Raw genomic sequence first — 12,435 nt, 5'->3', positions numbered from 1 at the left:
CTTGTTTGTTTTTCTTTTTCCGTTCGTAACGCTCTTATGCACTTGCTTCGCTGCTGTGAAAGTATCTGAGCAAACGTTATTCTCTTTAGATGTTTAGGTCATTTCTCTTTTGGCCATAGTATAATTATGATGGAGTTATTTAACTTTCCTCTTGAACGAAATTGCGTAATGCAAACAAAACCATTCTAAAATCGATAGCCGGCCGGGTTCGTTGTAGTATGAATTTAGTAACATAATGAAAATGAAATTCGACAAATCTGTGAGGTCCCCCCCTCTTGCCACCTTCAAAGTGAGTCAGGCGTGAGCACATTATTAGCATATTTATGAGTAAAAGTGAAATTAATGATTGAAATAAGAAATGCAAAGCGACAAAAGAAAGAAAAAAAGGTTCGTTTGCAAATATTGACAGTATTCAAAAACGAAATTGTGTGGCATCCAAAGAAGATCCTATGGGCCGGTCCAATGGTCTGAGTGTCTGTGGCGGAAGCGTTGAGGCATACCAAAATAGTATACTGGCTTAGCAACAATCCACTACCACAATATGCAGATTTAATCTAATCAATAAGTATTACATAGTGCGGTCAAAGTACTTAAAGTGTCAGTCACTCAGCTGGCCAATGTCGACAGCTCTTTAATTGCTTTCTTTGCGTCTCTGTTTGTGTTTCAAGTTGCCCTAATAGAAGTAGTCAAATGGATATGTTGTAAACACTTTCACGAGAGATGGCAAATATTTGCCAATACAATTGATACATTATGTGAAGCCATCTCTCTGTCTATTGTTAGTGTACTTTTGACATTTGTATAAATATATGTATATGTATGTGTATGCCTTTGTTTGGTATAGAATTTGTCCTAAATTTTTGGAAAGATACCATTGCACATTGCCGTTTATTATTGTTTTGGTTTCGCTTGTTTTTGCTTTGGTATTATTAAGAGCGGTTATTGATTTTGTGGTCTCATAAACTAGCTTTCATTTCGTTTTGGCTGTTGAGCTTTTGAGTTTGTTTTTATACCCTAGAAATAATACAGGGTATGTTAATTTGGTTACATTTCAGAGTAAAATAAACAATGCTTGTTCGTAAATGTCACTTTGGTTTAATTTAATCTACTCAAAGAAGAAACCCATTAACAATTTATTACAAATTGCCAATTATTTTCTGTGTAAAGGTACCACAAGAGAGTATCCAACTTTCGTATCTATTATAGTTAGCCTTACAATCTGGTTTCGAATTATTGTGGTCATGGGCCAATTGCAAGGAGGGTGGAGTTAGAGTTTCTGCTCGTTGGCCACAAGTCAATGGCACACGTTTGTCACCAAAAATTAATAACAATGTGTCGGTTAGTTGGCCAATTCTAAGCGACGACTTTCTCATGCATGAAGCTTGGCCAAAGGCGAAACCCGTTCGCAAAAGCAATATCATCAAAATCAAAAATAGTCTTCAGATACAGAAAAACCAGTGCTTCAAGTGAAAAGCTGCTTACGCTTCTGCTTTCATTTAGTCTTTAAATATTGATAGATAAAAAGAGGGAAAATCTCTACGGTTACAGAGTGCACAGATGATGACAAAGATGTTGCGTCGCGTGTGTTCTGTAATCCCACAACTGGCAATGCAATTGACAGGACATGGAAGTAGTCAGGAGCACATGTTACAAAGTCCAACAACAATTGAAATAATTCCAAAAGGTCGCTAGCAATAGAAGGTCAGTTACCATGGCAAATAGTTAGATAAATATGTAGTTACTCAGCTTTTGTCTTTTTAATGAGATGAAATCCTGATTACGCCCCGTGTTGCATTACAGTTTTTGCATAGTCGAGTTGATAATGTATGAGCCAATTTAGCCTCGGAAATCGAAATAGCTGATTGCATATGGGATGAATGCAATCAACGTAAAATGCAAATGGCAAAATGATCACAAGGAAATTGTTAAAATATTTCTGCATACTTGTTAATGATTCAAATGGGTAAATTTGAAATTTTTTGCAAAAATTGTTTATAATTATTATGACACTGTGCAATCAACTTCTGCAACTGCCTTTCATCTGCCTTGGGCCAAGACACTTGACAAATGGTCAAAGTTTGGCAAGTGCTTGTCATTGCCAAAGAAAATCGAAAGTCCATACAAATGACCAACTGACTGAGAGAGGAGTTACTAAATGAGCAAACCAAATGGGAAATGCAATGTTTCCTTGCTTACTAGAAATACACTTTATTATTCATCATGAGGCAGCATCTTTTATATGGTTATAAATCTGTTTTATTGTGGAAAATTGACAGGCATAAAGAGAGAAAGAGAGAGAGAGAGACTTTACATATTCCTTTCCCAAAGAAAACTGTCACTCCATGGCCCCCAAGTTGTCAATGTCATGGTCTTTCTCTCTCTTTGTGTGTCTCTTAAACTGTAAGACGTAAGAGAACGTAAGATCTTACGTTAAGCCAAGTCTCAAACTGGTTGATCGCACCCGCCATTCCGTTGGCTTTCCCCAGACAGTTGAAATCTTTGCGAGCTCCGCACAAGACGTCGCGACGGCTACTGGCTATTTTTTATTGTATTCGAAAGCCGCAAACCAAATAAACGAGAAATTTGTTGTTATCGGAATATACAGATTAAAATGAATGCCAATAGAATTTACAGCTAATCTTAAATTCGTGTTTGTTTGTGTGTGTTTGTGCCAAGCATTGTTTTCTTAGCCGCCATTCATGGTAATTGGCCTGAAGTGTAGTGTGGATACGCAGCAATTGACAAAAGGAAGTCCACCGAAGTGGAGTAAAGTGAAGTGAAGTGAACGGGTTTCGCTTGCTTTTCGGCCAGTGCAACATTTTCACCAAGCCATATCCGAAAAAAAATACGCCGACTGCAATTCCAATTTCGAAACGAAACAAAACGAAAGTCAGATAAAGAAAGTGACCAAGCAAAAAGTTCTCCTCAATCTGCACTCCTCACGCTAATTAGCAACTCCCCAAGGAATTTGTGTCTACCAACTCAAAAGGTAAATTGAGTTGTATTAAGTTCCGTTTGATAGGTGTCCATCATTTATCATACTTATGATGCTCATCAATTTTCAGTTGAATTAATTTCTGCACAAATATAAATAAGTTATAGCATTTTGTTTTAGTTTCATGACTCGGAGAAGGTAAACAACAAGACCAAAACAAAAGAGCAACCAAAGCAACCAATTGTTAACATTTCACTCGACGGGTACGTTCAAAGTGGTTTGGTTCGGACTCAAAAGGTTTTTAGGTATTTTTCTTTCTTTCTTTCTCTCTTGCCACCAACAGGCTTGTTGACTGTTAGGTGGGCCCGGCGCGATCGAAAAGACAGCTTATTAAGAAAGCTCTGTATAATTAAATGTATACAGATGCAGGGTTATGTAAGACCCCTCCTCCTGTTACTTAAAAAAAAAAATAAATAAACAGCTGGCCTACCCCAATGGAATAAGAGAACTGAAACTGACCAAAACTCATCATCTTTCACACTTGGCATCGAAGCGTCGCCAAAAGTTTTTATGATACTTTCTTTTTTTCTGCTCATCACAGAGTCTTTGTATGAGTGTGCGTGAGTGTGTGTGTGCTTGTCTTACCATGCGTCATGAGGTGCGCCTACAAGAAAGTCGACATCGATCAACCGCAAAATTATGAAAATGATACAAGAGCAATGCAGTGCATCGAACAGACCTCCAATTAGTCGTCCCCTTTGAATTTTACAGACTATTAATTGTGAAACTGTTACTCTGGGCTGAATGAGGGGGCGGGGAGCTGCCACTGAGCCATGAAAATGTGGTTAGTAGTGCAGCAGCAGCAGCAGCCGATGGAGCTTAATGAAATGTTCCGTCCTCAGTTTGAATATATAAATACAAGTACCCAACTCATTTGCGTTTTACCCACTCGCACTTTCCTTTTTATCAAGGCATAAGTGTCTGCAAAATCATCAACTCTGAATGCAGGAGGAGAAGCAACTTTCATAGCCAGCTTTTTGAATGAATGCACTCACACTCGTGAGGCAACATTCGCAGATGGCATATCCAGGCCATTAAAGCGATATATGCTGACTACAGAGTCAAGTCGGAGTAGTCCTCTTTCCAAGTCAAGTTCATGTCAAAAATGTTTTTACGCTCTCTTGAGGCTGAGAATTGAATTTGCTTCTTTTTAGTATGTTTGGACTGGAGAGTAAAATGTAATTGAACAAATTTGTCCCATCTTCTCATCTTCCGTTTTCGACAAACAAGTTAAGGCGATTGCATAATTTGTGAGTTTAAAACAATTTAATTTGTGTTTACAGCATAAATTTAATGGCTTAAATGCCTGCACACGATGTTGATTTGACTTTCTAAAAACAAAAGCGAAAAGTGAATAATAGCGGCAAATACATACCTACAAATATATATATCTATCTATACCTTTACCTACCTTTAGGTATGCCAGTAGGGAATGTTGCATAAAACTATATTTGGTTGAGCACCAAAAAAAATAACAACAAAAAGTTCAACAACACGCATATAAATCACTCAATTTGAGTGGAAAACGGCGACGCCCCATAGCAGAGAGGGGAAAAAAACAAAAGCAATCATCGCCTAATAACCGCATATATATTTTTTACCCCCAAATTGGTAACTAATTGGCGAAAATAACACTTGACGCAACCAGTGAAATTCCATTAAAAATATCTCGGCTTAAATTGTGAAATGGAAATTGAAACAGAATTTAATTTTTGCTGTGTGTGGTCCGAAAATACAAGAATACTATCAACAAATATTTAAAGCAAATGTTTGTAGTTATCTAAATTGTTTATTCATGTTGAAAATCGATTCTAATGGCTGAAATGTTTTCAAATTTAATTTATAAACATTGGAATGCAACTTTTACTTTTACTTTTATTAATGGTAACAAAGTGCCAAAAAATTGGCCAGGAAAACAGTTCTGTAATTTTCATGATTTAATATGGATCATATTAATATATTTTCCTTATTAAAATTGTCACGTTTTGAGTCTCCTTGACAGCGTGGTTGAGTCATAACTTATTCTACTATATGTAAGAGATAATCCAAGGACTGGAAAAGGACTTTAACTGCTGTTAAATGGCCTGGTCAGTCGGGCTGCTAATTAACCATATAAACAAATAATAATTCTTTTTTAAATCAGCAAGCCTTTCACTTGTTAAATGAAAAAAAAAAAAAGAACAATTTTCAAAAGATTATTACTTAAGTGCAACCCATTAATTGGCAAATTATTTATGTCCCTTTTTACATGCTCATCGAATGTTAATAATTAATGGTTGAATTTTGATGGCCATTTAAGTGAACGCATTGACCCACAATGCATTTGTTGTCAAATGTGTGTTAACTTGTTCTAAGCCAAGTTGCCAGTGTTGCGGCATTAACAGTTGTGTCACAGTTATGATGCAGCCAGCTACATCTTGTTTATGGTCAATGTTGACCGTTAGTGGCCAACACTTTTGTCAACTTGTTATGCTCCAAACTCAAAAAAATAAAAAACTGGTTGCCATTGTGTCTAAGTTTAGTACTTCAGTGGCCGCTTCACAGTCTGTCGACTGGCACAGAGCGTGTCGCAAATGATGACAGTCAGCTTATTGGCCTTTTGCCCCTTTGTACTCTCAAATTTATATGCATACATATATACAAAGCTAATGGGATTCATATGTCGCATGGGTGTGACTGTGACTGTGTGTGTGTGCGTCTATGTGACATCGCGACTTGTGCTCCACTTCCATCAATTTGTATTAGACCAGATGAGCGGCAGCTGTCATAAGTTTGAAAACTTTGGTTGACTTAATTGAGAAACTTCGTTCTAGCCAAGCCAGGCAAAGAAGACACCCAATATAACTACCAGCATAAGAATAAAATCAAAGTAGATCCAAGCAGGCAGCGTTAGACATGAAACTGATTAAATGATGCCGGTGCTTCTGAAAGTTTTTGTAGACAAAGTCGCGTTGTACAATGAATACGAGTATGTATGTACATATATATGTACAACAAATTTGAGGAAGGGGCGGAATATTAGAGCATGAAAGACAGAAGGCGGAGCACAAAATTAAAATCTTAATAAAAATCTACCTGCCAGCAGGCAAATCTTCGGGATGCAGCTGAAAAGGAAACGGAAGATGGTCTCAGCATGATAGTTAGTTAGTACATGGGCACTAAACTGAGGAAATTCTTAGTTCTAATTGTAATTGTAAAAGTAATTTGCATGCTAGCTCGACCATGACCCAAAAACGTGCAAGTTTCAGTATAATTAACTTGGGAGAAAATGAAAAAAATAAGAGCAAGCAAATGGTTCTTGATTTTCTTTAAGCTTAAAACGTAAATCTTGGCCCTGATAATTGTTGAAAATCATTGTTAAAGCCCTTTAACATGCTCATTAGACAAGACATTTAGGTAACTTGAAACTGAACTGCAGCTGAGAAGCAATCTGCTCATACATAATAGGTAAACTATGTACATAGGTAATCTGTTTTACAGTAGCCCACATGCATTTGGTGAACGTATTTGGATTAAGTTTCACTCGAGCAAAGGTGAAATGGCACTAGTCCCTTGATTAAACTAGCAGAAAGCATTAGTTAGTTAATAATTGCTTCTATTTTACAATCGATGCTTTGAAAATGGAAGCCATAACACAAGGACTATGCCTTATTCCAACTGCTTACGTCAACGATATATCGAATTGCCTTAGTTACAAAATGACGTAGAGAGATGGGATGATTGTCAGCTGAAAATTGCATACAATTTGTATGAAATTTAAATTGGACTTACAGCTACAGACAATAGATTTACAAATGAATCTGGCAAATTATCAACTCTGTTCTGAGCACTTTATTGAATCAGCCATCTTTTTGAATGAAATGAAATTATTTCATCTGCAGCTAATTAATGTAAACTCTTTGCCCAACAAATGCATTACATTCGACTATAAAAACTCGATTAATTTGCTGTGGTTGCAATTTATTGCACGGTGTCTGACCGAGTTAATGTTTAATTGATTTTTCATCAAAAGCATGCGGTAAATATCAATTATAAATAAATTAAAATCTCTAAAGGATTTATATAAATATTCTTTCGGCTCTGTATGTATTTAAGAGTTGGTTTAGAAAACATAAAAGTTTCACAGAGAGTAAAATTAAATTTTGTTGTGTATTTTAATTCACACAGAACTAAGAAGTACAATAAATGAAAGGTCTTTCGGGTTAATTAAATTATTTAAAATTAAATTTTCGTCAGTTGTTGACAGCATAAAGAATGCTCTATGTTATGTAGTTTTCTGTAAATGTTTTTGTTCTACAATTCAGGTAAATACGAGAATTTCTAATGAAAAGAGAATCAACAGAATCCGTCGGGCAGAACAAATATAAATAAATGTTGCTTGTGTTTTAAATTGCTATTGCAATTGTTAAGCTTTTTCTATTTAATTTGATTAATGCTAACCAAACTCGATTCTGTAATAGTTTTGCCCAGGTATTTGCGAAAGCATCAAAACGAAAGTGAAAATGCAACATGAAACAAACGTGATCTGGGCGGTGGAAGAGGCTCTAAACGCCAACGCTCTACACCGTTTCCATCTCTTTTTGCCGCCGCAAATACTTGGCGTGTAAATACAAACAAAACTGTGTCTGTGTGCTTGTGTGTGTGTGTGTGTACATTTTCACTTTTTCCCCCAGAGTGGAGTCATCCATGGCTCGGTCTCTGGCTGGGATGTGGCTGCTCCAACGGCGTGTCAAAAACCGCTGTCGCTGCGTCAACGACAACAAAACGACAAACGAATGGCAAAGACAAATAAAAAGTCTGCTACGTGCATTGTATGCAGAAGGTACTACTTAAAGTATGTACTTTAGTGGTAGAGGTACAAGGCACGAGCCCAACATTGAGATAGGCATCAAATTGGGCAACAACAGCAACAATATTAAAGAATTTGTAACAAGCCGGGGCGAGACAAACTCATACACACACACGCACTTTAAAGAACATCAGCGTTTGGAATAAAACATCACATGAATTTTTGGTGGCCAATGATGAGGATGTAAGACCGCCAAGGCCGCACGTAATAAGATTTTCCAGCACATTGTAAAAGTGTTTGATTTGCTTGTCACGTGCCATAAAGTTGTTTATTCGCTTGCCAATCGCAGGAAAAGAATAAACTCATCACACCCTCTTCAATTGTAATTCCAGGAATTAGCGGTAACAAAATTAATGGAAAATAATTTCATCAGCAAAATTTTTCCTTTCAGACTAGCGCAGACTGTGGTGGCTGGTAAGGGGCATGCAATTGCAGCTTACAGGGCGACACCGTGGAATTTAACAACGGCAATAAACGAGTTACCTCCAGTTTCGAAAAGGTTGTCAATGGCTAGGTTAAGTAGAGCAAACATCATAACCACAGTGGAGGCGACACGAGAGATGAAATTAAAAACAAACACTCGTCGAAAGCGAAGAAAATGCAGCTGCCAATTGAAGGTGGGCGGTTTGCCGATTCTCCTTGTCAGTCAGATATGGTTTGTTACGTCGATAATGGCTGCCTCAAAACTTTCGGAGACGGTGGACACTCCCTACAGCCAACCCTTGACAACGATGGGCGGCCAGCCGCGTAACGATGACAACAGTTTCCAACCGATTCTGCCCATCGATATAAGTCCAGAATTCATTTCGCGTAACGTTTTCACAAAATCCGGACAATATCGTGTCTTTCAGCCGTTGGAAAGTGAAAGTGACCTTCGCCTGGCTGTGGCAATGAAGCGTAGAGACCACAAGCATCAGTCAGAGGCATCCGAGACCATGGAGGCCAGAAAAGTCCCTGAGGGTGCAACAGAGCAGCAATTGGTGGAAATTGACAACCAAAATCTGCAGCAGCAGCAGCAGAACCAGATTAATCGTAATTCGGAAAATAATTCCACAACATTGCAAGCCGAGTTGAAAGGTCTTGAGGAGTTGCTAATGGAATATGTTGAACAGTTCTTTACTCAAGGCAAGTATGAGCCAATGCCAGGTCTTGTCTTGGCCCTCCAACAGAATCATTCGATGCCGCATTCTGAGAAAACGAAAACGAATCAGCGTAGTGAACGTAGCGCAAGCAACTGGGACGATGCCAAGGTGGAGGTAAATATTCCTCGTGCTCTGCAGAGTGGAAGACTTTTGTTCTTTACGGGTAAGTTGTTCCAACGGAAAACAGGCTCAAGGCATTACTAATAAGGCGAATGGCATTGCAGGTCTCAAGAAGATTATGTGGCCCATTTACATGGGATTGCAGGTGCTGAAGAGTCTGCTCTTCGCCCTATTTTTGCCCACTATAATTGGCAGTGTCAGTCGATTGATTGGCAAAGGTGAGTGCGGCTGACAATGTATGTACTTGTCTGTATCTAATTTATGTTCCCTGCTGATGGACAGGCATTACATCCGGCTCGGCTAGCTCTGTGCCATTGTTTATTCGTCCTGCCGAACCACCACAGGAATTGGATTTCCGAGATGTCGAAGATGAGCACAAGTTCGGTTCATTTGACGATGGCAAAACAAATAACCTTGGATTTGAATATAATGCAGGTGAGTGAAAGGTCAAACAAAATAATAATTTTACATTCCAGGAAGCATCAGCAGAAGACAAACATTTACCCAACACTTTGCTGCTAAGTTTCTGTTGACCAGTGTAATGAACAATTGTTTTGTTTTCCTTTGCAGAGGCATCCCAGCAACAGGCCCAGTATGCTCCCTTTAATCCCAATGCGATAAATCAGCAATCGCTCTCTCGTTACGGTGGGCAGCAAATGATGCAAGATACTTATCTTAGTGCCCTCCAGAGCATTGGAAGTGCTTCGTTTAAAAACTCACAAGGAATATCGGCAGGGTCTTCGAATGCTGGTGCGGCACCTGGAATGACTAAAAAGCCAACGCCGGCCGTTATGAACACTTTCCAGAACTTCCAAAAGGTGCCAAGCACATCGCTCTTGTTGTCCAACTATGATCCCTTCTATAGCCCGCTATTGTCACGTTTGGATTCGGTTTTCGCTCAACTCAAGCTGAATTCAGAGAATGAGAATTGTCGCGAGAAACTTATCTGCTTGATGTATGCCAATCCCGCAAAATATGCACCATATAGCAATTTGGTTTCCGCTCAGCTGAGTCGGTGAGTTTGAAGCCAGCCCAGAAGTATGCCGCAATTTATATTAAATAAATGTGTTTTTCGTCTTTTGCCAGGGAACTAAACGAGCTACGCAAACCCACCTCCGATAATCCAGATATTTTGCGTTTCTTCAAGTATATGCGTGCCGCCAAGGATGGCCAGGATGGCGTTGATTGCGAGGAGTCCTTTGTTAAGTGCAAGGAATTCAAGGATTTCGAAAATCCCGCCATGCTATCCACCTACAACGACATCAACAAACTGGTGCAGGCACGCAAGTTTGCGTAGTTGAGAAAACGACCTGGCTAAAAGTTCGCAAGTCACGTCAGCTCACGTCAGGCTGTCTGGCGTTGAGACTTGAAGCTGTAATTATGCAAATTCTACTTTAGATAGCCTAGCCATACATACAAATTCTTAAAGAAGCCCCCCAGTCCACAATCGTCACCTGTCAGTAGGTGTTAAGGTGAAGAAACATCAAACACCAAGACATGGGCAGGAACTGGAACAGGACAGGGCCGGGGGCTGGTAGTGGGAATGGGAGAGGTTAGCGGGTGCTGTAAATATAAAAGTTTGTTTTAGTTGCTTAATTAAATGGCATAACTTGAAGATGCTGTTATTATTAGCCATTTAGTTGAATTATTCAAGTATTTATTTATATGATAGTCTATTTTTAGATCTAACTAATTCAATTTGTAGCAATTAATTTAAAGTAATTACATGAAATTACTTTAAATATATTTTATTATTATTTATTTATTGTTGTTATCAATGTAGTCATGAAAATTGTTTAAGTGCTTATGCAAAGTCCTAAAGAATTAATAAAGTTTATATTAAATATTTACAACGTTAAAATTCTAGAATAAATATTTCAACAACTAAAATACAAATGAGCTGACATTGCCCAGCAAATTGATTACCGAAATCATCCCCTTTTCGGTTAAATGATTAAAGTTTGACAATTTCACATTTGGGTCATTTATTTGTCCTTGGCACCTGCTGTTACATTTTATCAAAAAAGACACATTCACATTCATTTCCTTGTTCAGTTTCTCTGGCTGAAAGGGTAATTATAACCTGCCCCAGTTGCTAATTGAATTTTCTCTTGTATAACTCATTTAACTCGAGCACAAAGTGACCTGGGGCCAAGTAAGTTGACTAGAGCCACATGGCATGTCCATGTCTATGTCTATGTCCATGCCACAACACATCACCTCATTTCATTTGGCATTCGACTGAGTTACCAACTTGTCGCCCACTCTCTGTCTATTTCCGCTTCGGGCTGTGTTGAAATAGTAAATTTGTTTCTTTTGCCAGCACGGTAGAGGTAGATGGTCTCTTGTCCATCCCCTTTGGAGAATGGCAACCATAATGCATCGGGAATTTCCACAATTATGTTTAGCGTTGTTATTTCTTTTGTGGGTTTTTTTTATTTTTTATTATTCGTTGGAGGGATTTTCCAGTTGCAAGAGGCACTTACTGGTAATTGTGGCATACACACACTGAGACAAAGTATCCAGTTTGAAGTCAAATCCTATGGGGCATGTACATATGTATATACACATTTTTTGAAGTTTGTTCACATTTTGCCATGACTTTAACACACTCACACAGAAACACACTTTGTGAATATTTTAGCAAAATCTGCCACGCTTTATGTGGGCGTTTCCAAAAACCAGTTCAGTTGAACGGATTGCAGTAAATGTGATTATTACCTCTGCCAACTAAAATTACATAATCCATGTTGGCCAGTGACGTACTTTTTTCCCTATGATGAGTCATACACATACACACAGAGAAAGAAAGAGAAGGAGAGACAACGTTGGCTCTTTAAATCAAACTCAAATTAAAGCCAAGGTCTCGACGTGCGGCATAATAACTTTTTGGGGTTTTCTCAAGGCGCATAAACGATGCCCCTGCCCAGCCGGACACCAAGTCGTTGACGCCGCTGCCAGCCTACAGACCTACATATTCACAAAGGCGGCGGGTTGATCGGGTTCGAGAGACGTTCGGTCCGCAACCTACCGCAAGTGCTAGCTTGTTGACGGTGTTGGCATTATGACCACGCGTCGTCGTCTGATCGCTTCAGTGGCTCATTCCCTCCGCTTAGCCATCATCATCATCATCGTCATCATTGCTGTCTGGGCCATTGTTATACGTCTTGAGGTGCTGCTACGTCTTTTGCGTGCTGCTCTTTTCTCGCCACTTCTCGCGTTTCATATAAAATCTTTGTCGGCCAACAGCAACTTCACAGTCGCTTGTAAGCAGCCGGCAGAAAGGCAGAAAGTCGCTTTAAGTTCACCACAAACAAGGATAAACAAAA

At 38.8% G+C, this 12,435-nt stretch overlaps 1 protein-coding gene across 1 annotated transcript; it reads left to right on the top strand.

Moving 5' to 3' along the window:
* Positions 1–6,974: 6,974 nt before the first annotated feature.
* Positions 6,975–10,666, top strand: Osi24 (Protein). The gene is made up of 7 exons (XM_068300941.1): positions 6,975–7,013; positions 8,236–8,794; positions 8,852–9,149; positions 9,211–9,324; positions 9,389–9,541; positions 9,677–10,121; positions 10,193–10,666. The coding sequence occupies exons 1-7, from the start codon at positions 7,009–7,011 to the stop codon at positions 10,401–10,403; spliced, it is 1,785 nt and encodes a 594-aa protein (XP_068157042.1). The 5' UTR covers positions 6,975–7,008; the 3' UTR covers positions 10,404–10,666.
* The last annotated feature ends 1,769 nt before the right edge of the window (positions 10,667–12,435 follow it).

The sequence above is a fragment of the Drosophila tropicalis genome, unplaced genomic scaffold, assembly GCF_018151085.1.
Source record: "Drosophila tropicalis isolate 14030-0801.00 unplaced genomic scaffold, ASM1815108v1 contig_878, whole genome shotgun sequence".
NCBI lineage: Eukaryota > Metazoa > Arthropoda > Insecta > Diptera > Drosophilidae > Drosophila > Drosophila tropicalis.
The sequence above is the reverse complement of the archived record's forward strand: the minus strand, read 5'-3'. Positions and strand labels throughout refer to the sequence as shown.